The sequence below is a fragment of the Oryctolagus cuniculus genome, chromosome 5 (genome assembly GCF_051225735.1).
Source record: "Oryctolagus cuniculus isolate XC-2025 breed Fujian yellow rabbit chromosome 5, ASM5122573v1, whole genome shotgun sequence".
Lineage (NCBI taxonomy): Eukaryota > Metazoa > Chordata > Mammalia > Lagomorpha > Leporidae > Oryctolagus > Oryctolagus cuniculus.
This window is the reverse complement of record NC_142871.1, coordinates 153,271,473-153,292,764: the sequence shown is the minus strand read 5'-3', so window position 1 is coordinate 153,292,764 and position 21,292 is coordinate 153,271,473. Positions and strand designations below refer to the sequence as shown.

Below are 21,292 nucleotides of genomic sequence, written 5' to 3'. Positions count from 1 at the left end.
TGGAAGCGGGTGTTTCCACTGAAAACCCAGAGAATGTCTATTTGTTTAAATGCCATGTAAAGTTTCAGATACAGAAAGGAATAACCTGAGAGCAAACCCAGGAGTCGCCCTGGACAGCTTCTACTCTTTCAGTGTTGGAGCCTTGTCAGGTTTCTCTCATAAATCAGATATTCTGTTTACCCCTCACCGTGTCCACTCCCTCATGCCAGGAGCCATCCCTCTCCTGGAATACACTGTGGACTCCTGCTCTAACCTGTTGCCTCGTGCAGAGCAATTTTGAAACACAACACCCTGACTGTGTACTTTCCCGCTGAAACACTGCTCTAGTTGCGGGATAAAGGCCACTGCACTTCTCTTGGTTCATGGTGCTCTACGTGTCCTTGACCTTAATATTTCTATAGCCTCCTCCCAAACCAACCGTGCTTCCCTGACTCTCTGTGCTCTGGCTGCATCTGATGCTCTCTCCTGCCACCAAACCTTGGCTTGTGCTGTGCGTTCTTTCTAGAATGTTCTGCACCAGGAAACTGCTGTCCTTCAGAACCCAGCTCTGTGTGGTCGTGGTCCTCCCTCGCTCTCAGGTTAGTGCCTTCACTGTCCACTTTCCTGGCCCAGGGCTCCTCATTACTTCATTTCCCACAGCTGTCATCACACGTTCCTTTGTGTGATCCTCTGATTAAAGTCATCTCTCCTCCTGAGACGTTCCGTTCCTGGAAGCTGTGTGTGATTGTAGTTTCTGCCATGCCACCATGGTACGTGTTCATTGATACTCATTTAGTGTTTGGTCTCAGCATTGCCCCATGCTACCTGTATGGGAACTTAATGAAGCAGACACACCATGCATACTCTGTAGACATTTGGAACAGGCTCAAGCCAATGTGGGTCTTGCATGTATTTTGGAAGACATTTCAGGTGAAGGAGGTGAACATTGAACTAGGCCCATGGGATGGTGAGTAGGATTCCAAGTCAGAGGAGCAATGGGTACCCAAGATGGGGGTGACAGCATGAAGGGGAGGAGAGAGAAACTGGATAGTGTCCACTCACTGAGATGCAAAGGATGTGCCCATATCCACAAGCCAGATGTGGGACTGGGGTCGAGCTGGCCAGAAGGAAGGTCAGAGTGAGGGAGCTGATGGGGGAGAGTGCCTGTGTAGCTCAGGCATCCTGGGGGTGGCTCCAGCTCCACAGCAGCATCCGTGGAAAGCCAGTCATCTGCAAGAGTGGGAGCCTGGTCCTGCTCCTTAACTGCAGGAATGCTGACTTGCCTTGTCGTGATGAGTTCACGCTATCGTCCTTCCGTCTTTGTCATTTTTCACTTAGGCCTCCTCTCCGTGCCAAGTCTGAGTGGCCTTGTATCGCTTCTCACTGGGATCTCTCAGCAGCTTTGCCTGTTTTGGCCTCCAGAAGTTACGATGCTTTCCCTTGTTGCAGGTTTTCCTTCGATGACAGCTCTCAGGGTGGTTGGGCCCCACTCTCCTTGTGATTCTCAATCCCCACTCCCATGGTTCCAGCTTTCTCCTCTGCTTTTCTGAGAAAATGTCCTTCCAGCCCCTGATGTTTTCACCACAGGAACAGTGGAAAGAGTGGAGAACTCACAGAAACTCAGACACAGGAGCTGTTGCCCTTTTTCTTCCTTTAAAATCTCCAGGCATGACAATGTCGTTGGTATTCCATGGCCAAGTTCTCTTGGAAAACACTAGAAACAACACCAGCTCCAGTTAAGTGATAAATTGGTGAGGCAGCACAAAAGGGAAGTGTGGGTGGGAATAAAAGTGCCGGGATCTTATCCCTCACCTGGCTCTCTCAGAAATGGGTGGATGTCTCCTCTTTAGCCCAGTCCTGCACATGTGCTCGGCCAAAGATGAGGTAGAAGATCAAGCCAGAAATGTCAATGGCAGCTGCAAGCAAGAAGACATTCCTCCAACCCAATTCTGAATCCTAGAGGCAGGAAACTCCAGGTTACTCAGAGTCACCGAATTCCTGTGCCTCTGCTTCACAAAAGGCTGTGGCTTCACAGCCATCTGGCCCTCCCCCAGCTTAGCTATCTCTCCAGGGTCTTCCTGGTTGCTCTTGTAATGAGCAAGTACCTTTCTGCCATGAGGCCTGTGGACTGGCTGTTCCCTTAGCCGAATGCTCCCCACAAAGACACCCACCTACCCAACTCCCTCCCTTCCTTCCAGTCTGCTTGATTGTGACATTTTCCAATGACACTGATCACTCATCTAAATTGAAATTCTATCCCTGTGACATGCCCTATTCTTTTCTCTTACCACTTACCATCATTCAATATGCCATATACTTTACTTATTTCACTCATTTGCTATCCATTTCTTTCCTACAATATAGGTTTCACAAGAGAATGAACTTTTGCTTTCCTTATTCAGTTAAACAGTGCACAACACTGTGGCATGAATGAATGGATGCATAATGAATGAATGGACAAGTTGCAGGAAAAGCAAGATCAGTTTGAGAATTTTTGTTTCAAACAATAATTTCCTGACAGTGTGTTAGTCAATGTCAGGAAGGGAATTAAAGTTTCAAAAAAGAGAAGGAAATTCATTTTATTTAAAAATATAATTTCTGGGACTGGCATTTGGTATAATATTAAGACTCCACTTGGAATGCCCACATCCTGTATCAGAGTGGTTGGGGTTGAGTCTTGGCTCTCTCCTCATTCCAGCTTCCTGCTAATGCACACCCTGGGGGGTAGCAGGTGATATTTACAGTGGTTGAATCTCTGCCATCTACATAAAAAACCCAGATGGAATTCCTGGCTCCTGGCTTTGGCCTGGCCCAACCCTGGCTATTGTGGACAATTGTCTCTCTCTCTCTTCTCTCTCTCTCTCTCTCTCTCTCTCATCTCTTCTTTCAAATTAATACAATAAACATTCTTGAATACTCTTTCAGAAATACCCTTCCTTTGTTATTCTACACTCCCTTTCCTGATTTACTTATGGAAAACCACAGGAAAGTTGAAGAATGATGTGTGGCTATAACATACATCTTTCTTCAAGTCTGTATCAGTAATATTTTTAGGAAATGCTCAAGTCCTCAAATGAGTTTATTTGTTTTGACTATGTAAAATACATGTCCTAGGATGGAAGACTGTGCCAATAGAAAAGCACCGTGTAAGCAGCACTGTTCGGAAGAGCCTCCGCACTGACCACTCATGAGCCTCCATGTGAGTGCACATTGTTCCTTCACCCTGGCGAGCGCTCAGCACCCTCACTCATGGATGGCTTATTCACTCTGTGAATATTTGCAGGTTTCTGTATGGGGTGACCAAATCATCTCATTTTGCCTGGACATTCAATATTTTAACATTGAAAGTCCAAATCCTGGGAAATCCCTCAGTCCCCGGAAACCAGGGTGGTGGTCCACTCTAGGAGAAACATCATGAATATTGCTAGAAATCTTGTGTTGAGCACATGAAGCTTATCCTCTAAGAACTCATAAAGCACAGATTCCTTACAGTCAGCATTTCCCTTACTCCACACCCAAACATGTGATGATTTCTCTAAGTGGGGCTGATGGTCAAGTGTTCAAGATTCTTGAGTTGTCATTGAAGCACATTGAGGAGATAACAAAAATATCATTAATCCAACTCTTACCAAGTGACTCCTATATGTTTCTCTTTTGAATATTCATCCGAATGTCAAGCTCACCTGACCGACTAAAACTCCAGCAACGGTGGGAGAGATGGCTCCAGCTAAGATTGCAAACACTTGCATTAGTCCCTTGATAAAGCCGGCGTACCTGATGGTGGGAGAGAAAAGAGAGACATTCCCATGTGGGCAGAGGATTATTCTCGGCTGTTCTGTTGCAGCTCTGTGCCTAGCCTGTGATGGTGCGGACCCTTGGTTAAACCTGAATGAAATGTACTGATTAATGACTAGTTTAATCCTGTGCTAAAATTCAAGACTTCCAAGGGGTAATATGTCCTAACTGGTCAATATTGTGTATTGTTTATGCAGAATGATGGTTTGCACCTGTTTTATATAGTTGATTACTACAATTGAGCCTGCTTCTGTAGCCTTGTTTTGGGGTATAAAGAAACCTCTGTTGCATGAGAAATTTGCTTGCTGAGACCAAGGTATCTCCCACATGTCTCAGTGGTTACTTCTCCAAGGATGAAGTATGTTGTGTTAGACTGTACAGGTCCCTGGAGCTACAGTTGGAAGCCTTAGGCTACTCTGTGGACCTCCAGTAGAGGTAACTATTTCTGCTTTGATTCTGTGTTCTCACCCTTCACTGGAGCCTCATATGAGCTAACCCTGTGACTTCTCATGAATACTTTCTGTCTCCAAGTCCTGTGTGATTGCCACATTCCTCAACAGAAAGTGTGTGTTTCCCACAGCTGAGCTGTGAACATGGTTGCTGAGTTCTCTTTTTATACCTGGAAACACCAAGTTCAGCATGACTGACCAGCTCCAGGTCCCTTGCAGGAATTATTTGGAGGTAGGACTGGAGTTGACATTACCTGTGACCTGTGTTACAATGTCTCAAGTTGCCTGCATGTCAGATTTAAGGTTACTGGACCGGCACTGAGCTGGTAGGAATGAGGCAAAGGGGTCCATACCGAGGAGCAATATCCAAGAAGTTTATGAGGGAGCCTGGCTGATTGAAGCTGGTGAAGACGGTAGTCAGTATCAAGAAGGTGATGGTGGCCGCGGGGCTGGATTTGACCCAGTACAGAGACACGAGGACCACAGAGGAGCCAAGGACCCCTGAGGCAGAGGAAAAATAGAATGAATAGGGGGCCGCCTGCGTTTCTCACATCCACCCCTGTATCAGTTTGAGCCTCACCTATAGTAGTGAAGAGTTTCCTGACGACGATGAGTCTGAGAATTTTTCTGGAGAGGAGAAAATCAGCCAGTAGACCTCCAAGGATAATGCAGATACAGCCAGAGATATGTGGCAGTGATGACAGCATCCCACTCTGAAGACCAGAGACGAGGTGAATACGTGTGCCCTCACCGCCCACTGTGACACGCACTGACCTCTCATGGGTTGTCCACATCTATGGCTTCTCTTTATATACAAATCACTTTTAATGCAAATCCCATGCTCCTGGAATGAGCCAGTGTAACCGTGGTGCCTGAGAAAGCGTACACGTGCAGCTCACTTTGCAAAACATAAATGTTGTCTTTACCTACAAGTCCAAAACTCAGCAGGAAATAGATATGTAAAAGATCAAAACCAGCAGAAAAATAGTCAAAGGATATAAACAAGTGAAGATAAAAGAAAGATAAGTGGCTCCTAAACATATTTAAAAGTTACCAAATAATCATAAGCTCACTTAAAATAAAACACAAGCAAAATAACACAATCGCAAGATATGCCTTTTCAAGGACCAAACTAGCAAAAAAAATGGGAGGTTTTTGGCATGTTCTGTGGCCAGGTCTCAAATATCTATATGGGGACAATTGATAGGACAGTCACCCTTTGACTCAGCAACCTGATATGCAAAAATTTATGCCGCAGAAATGCTCATGCAAATGCATGACAGCTGAGCAAGGTTTTCACTGTGGCATTACTCAGAGACTAGAAACAATACAAATGTTCATCAGTAAGGTTCTCGTGCATGGGTGTAAAGAGATCTCCATGGCATATTTAATGGCAAAAACTTAGTACCAAGGAACTCAAAAAGTTCATGGAAAATAGAATTAAAAGGTAAGTTTGATGTAAAAGAACATTTTTTATATACAAGTGTAGTTTTTTCACAATACATGTCTGTGAACTTTTTGAAGTATCCACATATATAAAACATATCAGTATATATAGTATATAATATTCTACGTAAAAAAGCACATTGGAAAAATAAAAATAACCATTCATGGGTGCTTGCATTCTCAAAAGGGATCAAAATAAGAAATTTTCAGAGTGATTTATGGAGTGGGCCAGGATAGCAGGAGCATTAAAAACATGAATGAGAGTAAGATTTTTTCACGGTTTACCTATGAATCTAGTTTCTAAATGTTGAATCTTGTTATTACCAATTCAATTTCTAAATTAAAATTTTAGCCTTAAATTACAAGGAAAAGATCATCCTGTGCAGTGTACAATCCAAATAGTCAAAAGGAGTAATGCCTCACCCGGTTCAAGTGGATCATTCTACAGATGAGAATAAGCTTATGTAACTTAGTCTAAGGCCCTTTTCCCCCATCCTCCTCCTCCTCAGCTTGGTCTTCCTGGTGCCACACCAGCCACAAATCACTTGCCCCAGTGAGATTCAGGATATCTGTCGGCCAGCCCTGTCAGCCGGCTTGTCCCCTGAGTCCCTGGTTGGCAAATCTGGCTCAGGCCCTGACCCTTTTTGAGCAGACACAGAGCCACTCCCTCTGGGACTTTCTGAACTCAGCTCAGAAAGTTCTGTGCATGCATACTCCCCAGACTCTGCCCACCACCAAGGTCAGCCCTCTGTTACCATCAGTGTAAGAGGCCTACCTTTGAGTACAGAAGACAAGGGTGGAGTAGTAGTTGGGGGCTTTGTGATCTGTCGCTAGCAGGCCATGACACCTGATACACTTTTTGCCACTTTATTTATTTATTTATTTATTTTTTGAGAGGTAGAGTTACAGACAGTGAGAGGGAGAAAGAGAGAGAAAGGTCTTCTATCTGCTGGTTTACTCCCCAAATGGCTGCAACAGCTGGAGCTGAGCGGATCAGAGCCAGGAGCCAGGAGCTTACTCTGGGTCCCCCATGTTGGGGCAAGGACCCGAGTTCTTGGGCCATCTTCTACTGTTTTCCCAGGCCATAGCAGAGACCTAGATTGGAAGAGGAGCAGCTGAGACTAGAACCGGCTACCCATATGGGATGCAGGTGCAGCAGGCAGAGAATTAGCCTACCGAGCCACAGTGCCAGACCCATTTTTTGCCACTTTTAAGATATACATCTAGGGGCTGGCATTGTCACTAGCAAGTTAAGCCACTGCTTGCAACACCAGCATACTATAACAGAGTCCCAGTTCAAGTCCCAGCTGCTCCACTTCTGATCCAGCTTCCTGATTATGCAGTTGAAAAAGTAGTAGAAGATGGCCCAACTCCTTGGGCTGCTGCCACCATGTGAGAGTGTAAGAGGCCTGGATGGTGTTCCTGGCTCCCAGCTTTGGCCTGACCTAGCCCTGGCTATTGCAGCCATTTTGGGGGAGTGAAACAGCAAATGTTCTGTCACTCTACTTTTCAAATAAATAAAAATTAATTTTTTAAAAAAAGACATCCATCCAGCAGAAGTTGAAAGGCTCCTGTCAGCCAAATGAAAATTCAGAGAGCTACAAATATGTCACCTTTTCTATGTTAAACTTGAACAAAACATTTATATTAAAATGATCTACAATTTTTATATATGTCCTATTTGGGACTTTATGTCCTATTAATAATGTCTTATTTTCAATATATATTGTTGATAGTCATCATTAGTTTTCTCAAAGGCAGAATTTCTTTTGTTGTTATACTATCTGCACAGTATCTTGTGTCCAAATGTTGATTGAAATGAGGATAAAATTTTGTGTGTAGGTCCCTTAAAAGTATGACATTCTGTGAATACCAAGCTGGCCTAGACCCACACTGTCCCAACCCAGTAAGTAGGAAACCATATTAAGAGCAACCAGAATCCAAGTAAACCAGGTGGCAGGCCCCACCTGGAGACCTGGGCCTAATCCCTTGATTTTGTGACCGTGGGGAAAACAGAGGATTATATAACGAAGCATTTAAACACAAGGGCAAAGTAAACTGTCTTTCTCTGTACTTACAGTTGTGACGCTGGTTTGAAGTATAGAGCGGATGTATGTTGGTGAGTATGACGTTACTATATGAACAGTCCAGTATTCACAAAAATAAGATACTAAGATGGCCCAAAGTGGTAGACATTTGATCATAGCTTTAATGGGAAGAGACTTCTTTGGCAAGTCCTGGAAGAAAGCACATATCAGTATCCATCCATCAGCGACAAGAGCTCTGTTCCGATGGACTCTTCACTGAGATGTGCAGACACAGAGACATAGGGAAATGGGAGGAAGTGCCCAGGTACCTGCTGAGCCAGTGAACACGCGATGTAACTCTTCTCACCCGCGCTGATAAAGGGATGATCCTTGGGGTCATTATAAACAAGAGGAAACCAGAGAAGACAACAGACACACCCAATTGCACCTGGAAAAAGAGGATCCAGTTGGAGTTCTTCTTTCAGTCAGCCCTGGCCCTGAGGTTGACAGAATGGCTCCTACACCCCACCTCTCCATGCAGTACTATCTTTTCATGGCCCTATGGTGGGTGGTCAGATACCCCTACCATTTGACTTTGGTCTCAGCCATCTAATTTGCTTGTGCCAATGGAATGGGACAGTTCTAAGCCCAGGCATTAAGTAGCATTGCCTTTTTTGAGGGGAACAGGGAGTGCTCTGACCCTGGGAGGGACATGCTCCAGCTAATCCATTGTCCAAAGCAGATGCCACACTCCGAAGGCAGAACCACCCAGCTGCTACACAGAACAATGCGAGTGAATGATTGCTATCTTAAACCACTGAGTTTCTGGAATGCCCTTCTTGGAGGCATAACACGCTGTTACTACTTATTACTGTGTCTGCCCCAAGTGCTTGAATGTACCCACCACATTTAAGTACCTATCAGCAGCCCTACCACTACCCATGCTTCTGCAGTTTCTTTCCTCATTAAAACTTTGGATATCTGTTTCCTTTCCCAAGAACACTTAAGAGTTCAAAGCAGTATGTTATTATGTAAAATGGATTACCCAGATCATTTCCAGACATTAAATGAAATTAATACTGAACCAAGAAATTGTCTCTAATACATATACATTATTAAAGTATTGAGGAAGTCAACATTAGCAGTTTTGAGTAGAAATATGACTTAAAATTCCCTTTTATGGGATTGTTTTTTTGGCACAGCAGGTTAAGCTGCCACCTTTGACACTGGCATCCCATATGAGTGTCAGGTCAAATCTCAGCTGCTCCACTGCCAATGCAGTTTCCTGCTAATATGTGAGGGGAGGCAGCATAAGATGGCCCAAGTCCTCCTGGCTTTGGTTTGGCCCAGTTGCAGTCATCTGGAGAGTGAGCCAACAAAAGTGTGTGTGTGTGTGTGTGTGTATGTATGTATGTCCCACTCTTTCTGTAACTATGCCTTTCAAATAAATAAATAAATCTCTTTTAAATTCCCTTTTTAAAATCTTAACAGAGGTTTAAGAGGCCTCTTCATATGGCTAACTTATCATTTACACATTCCTTCACAAACATGATCCAGAAGCCACCGTACACCATGTATTTTGCTAAATTTTAAGTATATGACACTACAAAGTCACAGTTGTGCCATCAAGGAACTTAAGCAAGTGGGAAGCATTAAGGTGCTCATTGGGATTGGAAGACATTACTATTGATTCAATAAATACTTAATGAGTTTCTATTTTGTTTGTACTTCTTACTGTTTCTCAAAACCTTAAACACAGTAAGGCCCTTTCCTTGAATAATTTTTGTAATCTCTGAAGGTTGATATACTGTAGTAGTCAATCTTCAAAGATTTTTTTCTAGTGAATATATTGACCTGATGTTACAGGGACCATTGATGTGAGAAGACAACTCCCTAATGAAAACATCAGTGGGATTTAACTTCAGGAATCAGGCAATTTGCAGGTGGGATTTCAGGAAACATTTCAAAATTGTACCAAATCTGCTGGACAGATCCCAACCAGAGGTCAATGAAGGTCAAATTGTGATGTGGTGAAATATTGCTTCTGGAATATTCCAAGTGATTTTGGAATCTTTCTGCAGCATCTGTCTGTGTACCATATTCCCTCCTGAGCTTCACCTGGTCTGCCTTGTTCTGCAGTCTCTCCTGATTAATTCTCTACACCCATTAGAATCTAACCTATGATTAGGTTAATTCACATGATATGCTGGTTGTTGTAATAATAGGAGAGATTTAAAACACTGTGCTAAATAAATAAGCATGACCAACATTACAGTCCCACCAAGATGGCACTTTCAGCCTCTTCTAAAGAAACTTCTCTAGGGTCCTTTCATTGCAATTAAGAAGTGAGAAGGAATGTTATGATGTCTTTCAAAGTCATAAGGTTATTCTAGCTGCACACTCAGGCTACTAAAACTTGTATGCCATTTTATAACACATAAAACTCACAACATGGTGAGCTCTGAACATTCAACATTAACAGTATAAACACCTGTATCTATTAGGATTTAAGTTGAATCACAGAAATTACGCCCACCATTTTCTATCATTAGATAAAATTCTGAGATTCAGAAAGTACAAACTCACCAAAAATATAGAAGACATAAGGCCACCCTAGGTTCTGGCAGATGAGACCGCCAACAAGGAGCACAAGAAAGGATCCCAGCTTCGCCCCTAAACAGAAGATGCAAGGATGTTTTGGGTGAGGGGCCAGCGTTGCACTCTGCATGCTTCCTACAAAGCTGAGCCACACATGACTGAGGTATGAGCTTCAGTGCAACTGCCTAGGTTCAAGCCGTGTTCTTTCTTTCAGCTATGGGATCTGAAACACGTTTTTACTCTATTTGTGTCTCAAATTCCTTGTCTTTGAAACAGAAATAATTTTATATATAGCTGAATTGAAAGATTGTTCTGAGGCTCAAATGAAATTAATATGTGCAAAACACAAGAATGTCTAGTACACAGTAAGTATTCCATTTGGGGTAAGGCTTTAGAGCAAGTGTGGGTCTTTGCTGCATCCTCTTGGACTGTGTGTATTAGGTGAGGGTGAGGGGTCAATTACCTGATACAGCAATGCTAATGAGTTGATTCCTTTCCACAGGTGGAGCCCATCTGACCCAAAGTGCATACTGACCTGTGAAAACCATAACCTGGGTGGCGGGGAGGGAAATTCCATTCTTAGAAATATGAGCTCATTCCGAAACCTATGTTTCATTCATACTTGGAAAATAGTGTGGTACCTGGGCTATGCCTTGAAAAACGCGAACAACAATGAGCCAGGCCACTCCAGCGTCAGCGGCCAGTGGAATGAGGAGGCCCAGGACTGAGGTAGCAATCAAGCCAACACCAACCACGTACTTGGCTCCAAATACTCCAGCCACATAGCCAGTGGGAATGGGAGCCAAGAACGAGCCATAGTTGAGGGAGCTGAGGATGGTCCCCTGGATTTCAGGACTCCAGTCATATGCAGGGGCCTAAACAACAAAGAGAAGCTCACTGGTCTGTGGTTGGGAAGCTGACAGCTTTTATTGTGAGGACCTGAGAGGCAAAAAGAGGAGGAGGGTCAATTTCCTTTCCTTTTAGTTCTCTAAAATTCCTCTAATCTATGGGTTTCATTTAAAAAAAGAAAAAACTCTAAACGATGCACAACCTTTTCCACTACTCTGACACAAATAATCAGCCAGTTAAAACATAATAAAACCATAAAATAGAGAGAGTCTATCAAGAAAAGACATCGTTGGGGGCAGGCAGTTGGTATAGCAATTAAGATGTCTCTTGTGATACTCGCATTCCATATGGAAATGCCTGAGTTTGAGGATATTCTACTCCTAATTCCAGCTCTCAGCTAATGTGTACCCTGGGAGGCAGCATGTGAGAACCCAAGTACCTGGGTCCTTACCACCCAAATGGGAGACCCAGGTTGAGTGATTTCCATCATTGTAGGAGAAAAATTTATGTCTTTGAAATGGCCTGCTTCCATCACTCATAGGCCCCAGTTACACTCATATACACCAAGTCGGGTTATAATCTCCTTAGATATACAGCATGTTCTCATGCCTCTCCTGACACATAGTTTATTCTTCATAAATATTCACTGGTTAAATGATTCACACTCTTTTGTAAAACAATCCTTTAAGTCAAATCATTTGAATCCGAGGAAGGGTTCACAGCCTCATTAAACTTACTGTTGCCTGGAATTCCGTCTGCGTTTCATTCCAGTTGTCCTGGGAGCTCAAGGAGGCATTGGCCTGGCTGGGCAGGGCCGTGTTGTTCACCATGGCTGTGATGGCGATGCTCAGGTTCGTCTGTTGGGCGTAGATTGAAAAATTACAGAAATGCAAGATGAAGGCCAGGCCATGTCGGACTGTACAAAAACCTGAAACCAGAAGGCACAACAAGTCTTTAAGTCAGAATGCTTTTTCCCAATCCCTACCCAGTCTGGAAGAGGGAGAAGACTGGTGTCTGTGTGTGAAGCAGAAATATAGAGAGAGCAGATATCGCCCCCTAGTGTCTGGTGGACCTGCCCCCTGGGAGGAGCTGAGGCAGGTAGTCTCTCCCGCCCCCCAAGCACTCCTCAACAGAGACTATGGTGTGATTGGTCAGAGCCTGCATGAAGGCAGTGCTGTCCCAGCAGGCCCAAGGGATGAACTGATGAGAAGGGGAATGGGAAGAAACAGATGTAAAAGACTTGAAACAGTGATTAATTGAATATAGAGGGCAAAAGAGAGAGGATGATTGGAAATGATTCCCAGGCACCTTGCTGGGGCAGCTGGGATGTAACAAAGTGGCATTTGTAACACAAGAACATGAAAGATTGACTTGCTGGAGGCCTGTAGGAGAGGAAACTTGAAAGATAGGCTAGAGTTAGATGGTAGAAGTATTTCAGTGTCATAATACTGCAATCCAAGCTTGCACAAAGCATGCCAGTGTGCCATCAGAGCTCTGGGGCTGTCCTTGTGACTGAGTAGCATATTCGTATTGGTTTGACAACAGCTGCAAGGCTTACTTGCCTGTCCCTGCAGAGAAGATGGATAATATGTGTAATATGTGATCAGAGTCCTTGGTCACACTTGGAGGGGCCAGCCCTGCACCCTTCTGTGTATTGATGTTCTTGCTGAGTTCTAGGAATTGGCCAACCCTCACTTTGGGTTTAAATCTAAGGGCATCTAACTCTAGGAGCCCATGCACCCCATCTACAAAAATTTACCCTGGATTTTTGATCAATGTCTATTGTTATGGCAAATTAAGTTAAGAAGGATTGCCACATTTATAGTATTGCTTTCTCCTAGCCTACCCAGATATTCAATGTTTTTGCTTTGCCCGCAGTAAAATTTTATAATTCTCTTCAGTTAAGTTCCACACAAGTTTTATGTTATTTTGTATTGTTTCTGTAACTGGGTTTTTCCCCTGTGGATTTTGACTAATAGTAATAATTTAAAATTACATATAATGGAATGATTATGATTTAAATAATGATTTAAAATAATTTTTTCCATTTGCAACATTTATTTCATTCACTTCAGTAATTTTATCATTTTCAAAGCAATATTAAATAGGAATGATGAGTGACAGTCCTTAGGTACAGAAATTTACTAGAAAGGCTTCTCACATTATACCATTAGGTATGCTATTGTTTTTTTGTGTGACACGCTTTAATCGTATCAAATTATCCTCTTGTTCTAAAATATCTGAGGAGATTACATGAGTTTTATCAGATGCATTTCAGTCCTAGAGTCCGTTTCCTGTGTTCCAATCCTAGGTGCTTTATTTTCAGCTGTGTGTTCTTGGGCAAGTCTCTGAGCTTCCATTGCCTCTGTTTCTCACCCGAAAAACAGGTTCACGACCTGTGTCTCAGGACACAACTGATCCAGCTCATGCAAATTCATTGCAACAATTATTAAAGATATCTGCCTATCATGGCATCCTTAGAATGATGCCTTAGTCTTACTAGCTGTTTTCAATGAAAAAAAAAAGTGAATTATTTTGCTCTGACATTAGCTAGAATTATAAGCATACAGTTTGTGTTATATGTGTGTGTACATGTGCTGTTCTTGCCATGTGAGCTTTGGAAAAAATAGAAAGTTACCAGCTTGCCACCTCAATCTCTGACCCAAAATATTTTAGGCAATTACCATTTCCTGTTTTCTTAACAACTTTATCATTTAAAACAGCTTTAGATTTATGGAATCATTGAATTCTCAAATACATTGACATTATGGTTAACTAAAGTTAGTATTTTATTCAGCTTTTTCTTAGTTTTTAGTTAGTGTCTTTTTTTCTGTTCCAAAATTCCATTTTGGGATCGCATTGCAGTTAGTTGCCAAGTCCCCATAGGCTCCTCCTGGCTGTGACAGTTTCTCAGGCTTTCCTGGTTTTTGATGAACCTTGACAGTTTGGAAGAGTACAGACAGGTATTTTGTACAAGGCCCCTCAGTGGGGATTTGCCTGGTGTTTTTCTCGTCAGAAAAATCTTCTTTTGTTGTTGTTGTTGTTGTTTTGACAGGCAGAGTAGACAGTGAGAGAGAGAGACAGAGAGAAAGGTCTTCCTTTGCCGTCGGTTCACCCTCCAATGGCCGCCGCGGCCAGCGCACCATGCTGATCCAAAGGCAGGAGCCAGGTGCTTCTCCTGGTCTCCCATGCGGGTGCAGGGCCCAAGCACTTGGGCCATCCTCCACTGCACTCCCTGGCCACAGCAGAGAGCTGGCCTGGAAGAGGGGCAACCGGGACAGAATCCGGCGCCCTGACTGGGACTAGAACCCGGTATGCCAGCGCCACAAGGCGGAGGATTAGCCTAGTGAGCCACGGCGCTGGCCCAGACAAATCTTAAGGTGAAGGATCTACATAAATCATTTGAAATTCCTCTGCACAAGATACATAGGCATTTTCTGCTCCTTAAAAGTCTCATAGAGTTTTTCCAGTTAAATTACTAAGATATAATTTGTCTGTTTAGAAAGGGACAACTTTTTGACAACCTCTTTGATTTCTTACATGTTTTCAGACCCATAAAATTTTTCTTATTTTTCTTTATTCAAATTTATAAATTCTAGAAGTCATGATTCCTAGAAAATTGTATTATAATCAAATTATATCAGCTATCACATATCTAATCATTAATTAAATTATGTTACATACTTTAATTAAATTTACATTATTATAAGCCATCATTCCTAGAAATTCATTTCCTTTATGTTTCCTTATAATTAGCATACATTTTAAATCTTTGTGTCTCTTATTTTGTCAAGTTTGGTTGTGTTTAATCTCTGCCTGGTTAACCTGAATGGCAGGTTGTTTCATTGCTATGAGTGGCATCTTCTTTCCTAAGGAACCAATTCTTGTATACGATTCATGCATTTTCTACATGTAAGCTGTCTATTTAGTTCTTCTACACACTTATCTTGAAATTGCAGACTCAGTGAATTGGACGCTACATTAACCAGTTTTCATTTATTCTCTAATCTTTGTTTTCCTCATCCAGTATTTTTAAGCCTGCATTTTCCACGACTTTTTCAAGATTTGGCTCCACATCCCTGATTTGACTTCATAGCAATAATTTCTCCCCTTGCTGCGTCTAATTCCAATTTTAATTAAGTGGTGACGTTTATTCTTCTTTAGTTCCCCTTCTCATCTCTATATAAATAAAGTTCTTCCTTTTCCCTGATGATTTACTTCATACACTCTGAGCTTTAATATTATTGTTGTTATTGAGAAATTTCAGAAATTGGAGATTCTCCCACATATAATGAGCCAGGGAAGCATCTTGGAAGGGCTGCCTCTCTGCCTGGATGACTTAGATGAGCTCCTTAATTGTTCTGTGCCTGAGGTCTGGCTGCTGTGCAATGAGGATAAGGCTAGCAGTACCTTCCTTAAGAATTCCTTTGAGTATTCAATGGCATTGCTATACACAAAATGCAAACAATGCCTGTCATAGAGCATGCACTTGTAGGCAGCAGCTATTGCAATGTATGTATGCAGGTGTGCTCCTTGATCTCCCTTTTGTCTAACACATGCCTTCCCTTTTATTTTTCGCTATGGGTGTTTATGTAGGTCCTTTGGGGTCTACCCCTGTAAGGGCTAATCAGCCAATCATGCGTGACTTTGTTCTGCCCCTACTGAAACCTGTGTCCAGAGGCACCCTTGGTGGCTTAGGGCCAGGCTACCTTGCGATGCTGATGGTTTGCATGTGGCTGGCAGGAAGCATCAGGTGGGAGCCAAGAGGGTGTCATGGAATTCTGTTATCAATTCAAGGGTGGCTAACTACTCTTCCATTTTAATTCTGCAATGACCTAGAATTCTGGGATAAGCCCTCCATATTTCCAAGTTCATTTCTTAGGCACACATGCTTTCCTCTGCTCCATTGCACTGTACTCCCCACCACACACACACACACACACACACATACACACACATACACACACACAATACCAAGTTGGCTTAGAGAGGCTGATGAGCTATGAGACCAGGTAAGCACTACCCAGCAGTGTAGAACCACCTGATCTGTGGTCTGTCCAGCTTCTAGATATTTCTACTCCATGCTGGGGACATGAACTGAAGGTTCACAGTACCATTCTCTTTCTTTCTCTAACTTTGTACCATGCTTTAAGGATGAGAGTTTTGCCTCCTCTCCTAAGTCCAACCAGAGTGTGAAATCTGTCAGTAACCCTTGGAGTTCATAGTGTGTAGTGGGAAGAATTTCCCAGTTGGAGGTGCTTTTTTGAAAAGCTGTTGAGGGTTTTTATAGGAAGAAAGGAAGCTGCCTTGAAACTGTTTATTGATTCTCTGTCTCACCGACCTTTCTACAGCCCACATAGTATCAGAGGGGCAAGCCCTGGGAAGCTACAATCCTCAGATCAATCACCATGTGAGTAGATTCTACTGTCAGATTCTACTAATGAGGACATCTGTTCAGAAGGCTGAACACAATGAGAAAGCATCATGCTCAAGAGGCAGTTGCTGGCAGGTAAGTTTGAATCAATGACCATGTACATGGTATATTTGCCTGTGACATTGGAACACCCTCCTGAAAATCATCCGCTTTAGTGATGTCTCATCCTGTACTTATGGATTTCCCATAAGTAACCAACCTGAATTTTGCTTCCCAGACCTGTGGAATCTTCCAGTCTCTATATTAAATACCTTCTTTGTTGACATACCTAGAATGGCTTCTGGCTTCTGGTTGTCTTTGTTTTGTTTTGTTCTGTTTTGTTTTCTGGTTGAACCTAGATAGATTCAGAAGCTCATGGGCCTCTGGGAGAAAGCTCATGAGCTCCATGAATTCTTTCTTTTTTTTTTTTGACAGGCAGAGTTAGACAGCAAGAGAGAGACAGAGAGAAAGGTCTTCCTATTCCATTGGTTCACCCCACAAATGGCTGCTACAGCTGGCACGCTGCAGCCAGCGCGCTGCACCAATCCAAAGCCAGGAGCCAGGTGCTTCCTCCTGGTCTCCCATGCGGGTGCAGGACCCATGCACTTGGGCCATCCTCCACTGCACTCCCGGGCCACAGCAGAGAGCTGGCCTGGAAGAGGAGCAACCGGGACAGAATCCGGCGCCCCAACCGGGACTAGAATCCAGGGTGCTGGCGTGGCAGGTGGAGGATCAGCCTAGTGAGCCGTGGTGCCAGCCCCCAAGAAAGGCCACTGACACTCTGCAGAACCCAAAGGTGCAATTGTTTTTATTCAGGGTCTCTGGGATATGATGGCAGAAATAACTCCATGATGTGACCAGGTGACTCACTATAATGACAGAGGGGCATTTCCCCCACATTCCATAGGACACCACAATTTGGTTCTCTCAGTATCTCTGAAATAGCTGTACCAAGTAAAGATGACAGTAGCCATTGGGTGGGGGTGGGAGGCTCTTATACCCTAAGAAAACCCAGCGTGCCTTAGGGGATCTTATGTGGAGAACATCCCAGTGCCCAGTGACTATGAGCCAAAGAGCTGAGAGGAATAATGATGTTGGACACCAACTGATGAAACAGCAGGGTTTATTCTTAAGCACTTGAAAGTAATACCTGGAGATGCAACACTGTAATCTGGTGAGACTTTGAGGAGCAGCTGTGGTCCTGTCCTATCAAATAGGATGAACTTTGCCAAAAAATGTGTGACTGCTTTTAGCATGATGCCATTTTTTTTTTATTATTTAACAGGTAGAGTTATAGACAGAGACAGAGAGACAGAGAGAAAGGTCTTCCTTCCGTTGGTTCACTCCCCAAATGGCTGCTACGGCCGGCGCTGCGCTGATCCGAAGCCGGGAGCCAGGTGCTTCTTCCTGGCCTCCCATGCGGGTGCAGGGGCCTAAGCACTTGGGCCATCCTCCACTGCCTTCCCAGGCCACAGCAGAGAGCTGGACTGGAAGAGGGGCAACTGGGACTAGAACCCCGCACTCATCTGGGATGCCAGTGCTGCAGGCGGAGCACTAACCAAGTGAGCCATGGCACAGGCCCCGGTGTCATTTTTAACAGCAGGCTTGGGTAAAGTGGTTTACAAAGGCATTGTCTGCTTCAGCTCCTGGAGTGGTCACCAGAGTGCTGAACAGAGTGGTGGGGCAGATGTCCTACAAGACAGTGGAAGAAACCAGAAAGACCACTTGGGAGTCCCATTTTATACTTGATCTTAGCCAAAAGGCCAAGAAGCAATAGGAGTCCCATTTTAGATAAACTGTAAATGAATGTTCCAGAAAGTGGGCTGAGGAGTGGTATGGTGTGAGAGGTATGGAGTGAGTTGTGTCAATAATAGGTAATGTTTATAGGGTGCTTGCTCTATGTGAGTTATTGTTCTATGTATTTGTATTTCAACTCGTTTAATGCCAGCATTAGCTACTGTTATCAGCTAACTTATCCTACATTACTAGCATCCCATTTTTAAAGATGGAGAAACAGATACAGAAAGTAGACTCTGAAATCCTTAGAGATGGATGAGACTTTGAGCTGTGGCCGCCAGAAAAATTTTGATTGTAGGCCAAATTCTGGTTAATTGTAGAATGCATGTTGGAGTGGGTGTCTTCTGGTTTCTTCTTTGGTGGATGACATAAGGAGAACTCTTTTTCCTCAAAGGCATGCCTACATCCCTACATCCCTAGAGAAGCTGGCTAAAGTGTTGACTATTTCAAAGCTTTCCATCTTGGTTATCGTTTCATTTTTTAAAGGCATTATCTTTTGAAAGGTTAGATACTCAAGAGAATTAATGAATAGTGTAGTTTAAGTCAGTAAGGGCTTAGAGTAAAATAAGGTCTTCTATAGTTTTCTATGGCTTGTAATAGATAATAACTAAATGTGATATAGATGAGAAGAAGAGGAGTGACTTCTATGTTGTGGTAGAAAAGAAAAGTCTGTTCTTCCTGGGGCATGTTGGCTGGGTATAACGTGAGCAGACAGATCTAATGAGACATGCCCTGGACTTGAAGTCAGACAAGCCAAGGTCACTCTCCATGTTCCTACTTAGAATCTGCTCTGAACTTTTCTCATCTCTAAGTAATATCATAATGTATACTTGTCCTATATACATTTAAGGTGTCTTGTGAGGCATAAAATGGTTATCAGTGAAAATGTGCTGCAGCAGATAGGATTCTTGGCATTTGGCAGTAGGAAGAGGAAAGCTATGTAGCATCCAAAAAGGAAGGCAAGGTGATATGGATCCCGGTTTTAACCACAACCAGATTCTTTTGCATAACTACCTTTCCTGGGGATTTGCTCTTGAGTCGTTTGTTGATTGTTCTCCTTAGAAACATCTGTGGTCTTGACAGCTGCTTCAGGACACATTTTCGTTCTCTCTTCCCGGGGACTGGCATTTACCTACTGAAATAATCATTTTAAAAATGCAAAAGCAAATACAAAGAGTGAAGCACCCTCTATCTCATATGACAGCATCACAATCCTTCTTTCTACGAATTAGGAGGAAATGCTGTTTATTGGAGAAAATGCTGGATTAGGATTCAGGAAATCCAATTTGTCATCCTGGCTGATCAATGAGTGGCCTGGGACAGGTCACTGTTGTTACCTTGGGTCTTCTACATGCTTCTCCAAAATGAGGGGCCTGGTCTATATTGCCTTCATAAATTGCAAGATTCCCCTAGTTCTGTGTTCAGATATCTCTAAACTCACATTAGTATCAACTGCATGTGAAAATTTGACAATCTTATTTGAAATTTTATTGGGAAGTTTCCAATAGATTCAATTACCTGAAAAACTGCTCTTATAAGTACCTAAATGTATCAGTTAAAATACAGAAAAGATCCTTTCAACCCAAAGAGAATAAGAGATACCTCCACGGATGTTATGAGAATTAGAGGTTTGTGCTACCTCATCATTGACCAGAGTTGGGCTATGGATGAAATTGATGCAGGGCACTGAGATTGATTGCTCTGTGGGTGTGAGGGATGAAGCCTTAGGCTCGTGCCAGCAAGGAGACTTTAAGGGAGGTCCTAATACAGATCCAAAAGCCATGAAGGGGTTCAGATCTTACAGAGGCTCTGCCCACTGCAGCAGCGAGACAGTGATAGCTGTGCACATTGTCTTGAGCTCCAGTGTGAAAATAAAGAGCCTCCCCCAAATTCTGAAATTCATGACTGTGTTATGGGGTGTTGAGGACTGGAAATCACACTGTCCACTCAGAACTCATCCTGGGCTGAAAAGTTGGCTGAAGAATCAAGCCTCAAGTGATTTGCTCAACACAGATCACGCAAAATTCCCGCTCCCCTTAACTTGAGCTCAAGACCTCAAATTACAAGCACTCAAAGAAGAGATCCATGCAGAGCAATTCCCCAGACTCAACACATAGCACGATTAGACTATGGAGCACTTCCAGAAATAGGAACAATGTGATAAAGACATTACATAAGTGAGCTTAAAATTGACTGGAAAATAGCATAGGAACCACTCCGAGGATCTCAGTAAACTGGCAGATTTAAGAAAGAGATTACCTGAAGTACAAGAGAAAACATTATGCGTTGAAGTTTGAGACTAAGTGACTAGCTGTGGCTAATGGAAGAACTGACGAAATAGAAGGTAGCACTAAGTAATCATTCACAATAAAGCTCACTGAGACAATGAGGGATGATAGCAGGGTCAAGAACCTGGAAATGGAGTGAAAAGGTTCAGTGTGTGTTGAATGGGACATCTAGGAAGAGAAAATAAAGAGAATTAAAGAGAGGTGGTATTTCAAGAAATAATACATAGAAAGTTTTCAGAATAAATGAAACACAAGATTTCTCAGGTTCAGGCATCCCAGTGGGTCTCAAGCCAGAGAAATGAAATGAAAGCTACCCCTAGACATATCATAAGAATACTAAATGATACAAAAAGCACAAAAGTCATCTAAAATAATATATCATGGAATTTCACTGGTGGAAGTGGTAAGCCTCTGGGATGGGTGGAAGGCCTGTGGTTAAGACACTGGTTGCAACACCCACACCTCATGTGGCAGTGCTTGGGTTTCGGGCCTGGCTGGGCTCCCAATTCCAGCTGCCTGCTGACACAGGCTCTGGTAGACAGCAGCTGATTATTTGAGAAGTTGGGTCCCTGCACTCCCGTGGGAGACCTGAATGGAGTCCCCAGATCTCACTCTCTCTTTCTTGCTCTCACTCTTGCTGTCTCTCTGTCT

At 43.2% G+C, this 21,292-nt stretch overlaps 1 protein-coding gene across 1 annotated transcript; it reads right to left on the bottom strand.

Annotated features, from left to right (window-relative positions):
- Positions 1-874: 874 nt before the first annotated feature.
- SLC17A4 (solute carrier family 17 member 4) lies at positions 875-19,492 on the bottom strand. Its single transcript, XM_051855979.3, has 12 exons — positions 19,368-19,492; positions 11,881-12,071; positions 10,936-11,169; positions 10,758-10,845; positions 10,283-10,369; positions 8,026-8,144; positions 7,748-7,906; positions 4,804-4,936; positions 4,577-4,724; positions 3,663-3,753; positions 1,792-1,935; positions 875-1,693 (listed from the first exon to the last, which is right to left on the bottom strand). Exons 1-11 carry the CDS (start codon positions 19,450-19,452, stop codon positions 1,801-1,803), a joined length of 1,470 nt encoding a protein of 489 aa, XP_051711939.1. The 5' UTR covers positions 19,453-19,492; the 3' UTR covers positions 875-1,693; positions 1,792-1,800.
- Positions 19,493-21,292: the final 1,800 nt, after the last annotated feature.

Bases quoted from the DNA above. Each gene is read 5' to 3' on its own strand.
- SLC17A4 (XM_051855979.3), bottom strand. From the start codon at position 19,452: ATGTGTCCTGAAGCAGCTGTCAAGACCACAGATGTTTCTAAGGAGAAC. The intron at 10,370-10,757 runs GTAATTGACCCC...TCTTCTGTTTAG, and splicing joins CATTAGCATTGCTGTATCAG to GGGCGAAGCTGGGATCCTTT. The intron at 1,936-3,662 runs GTGAGCTTGACA...TCCTGCCTCTAG, and splicing joins CTGGAGTTTTAGTCGGTCAG to GATTCAGAATTGGGTTGGAG.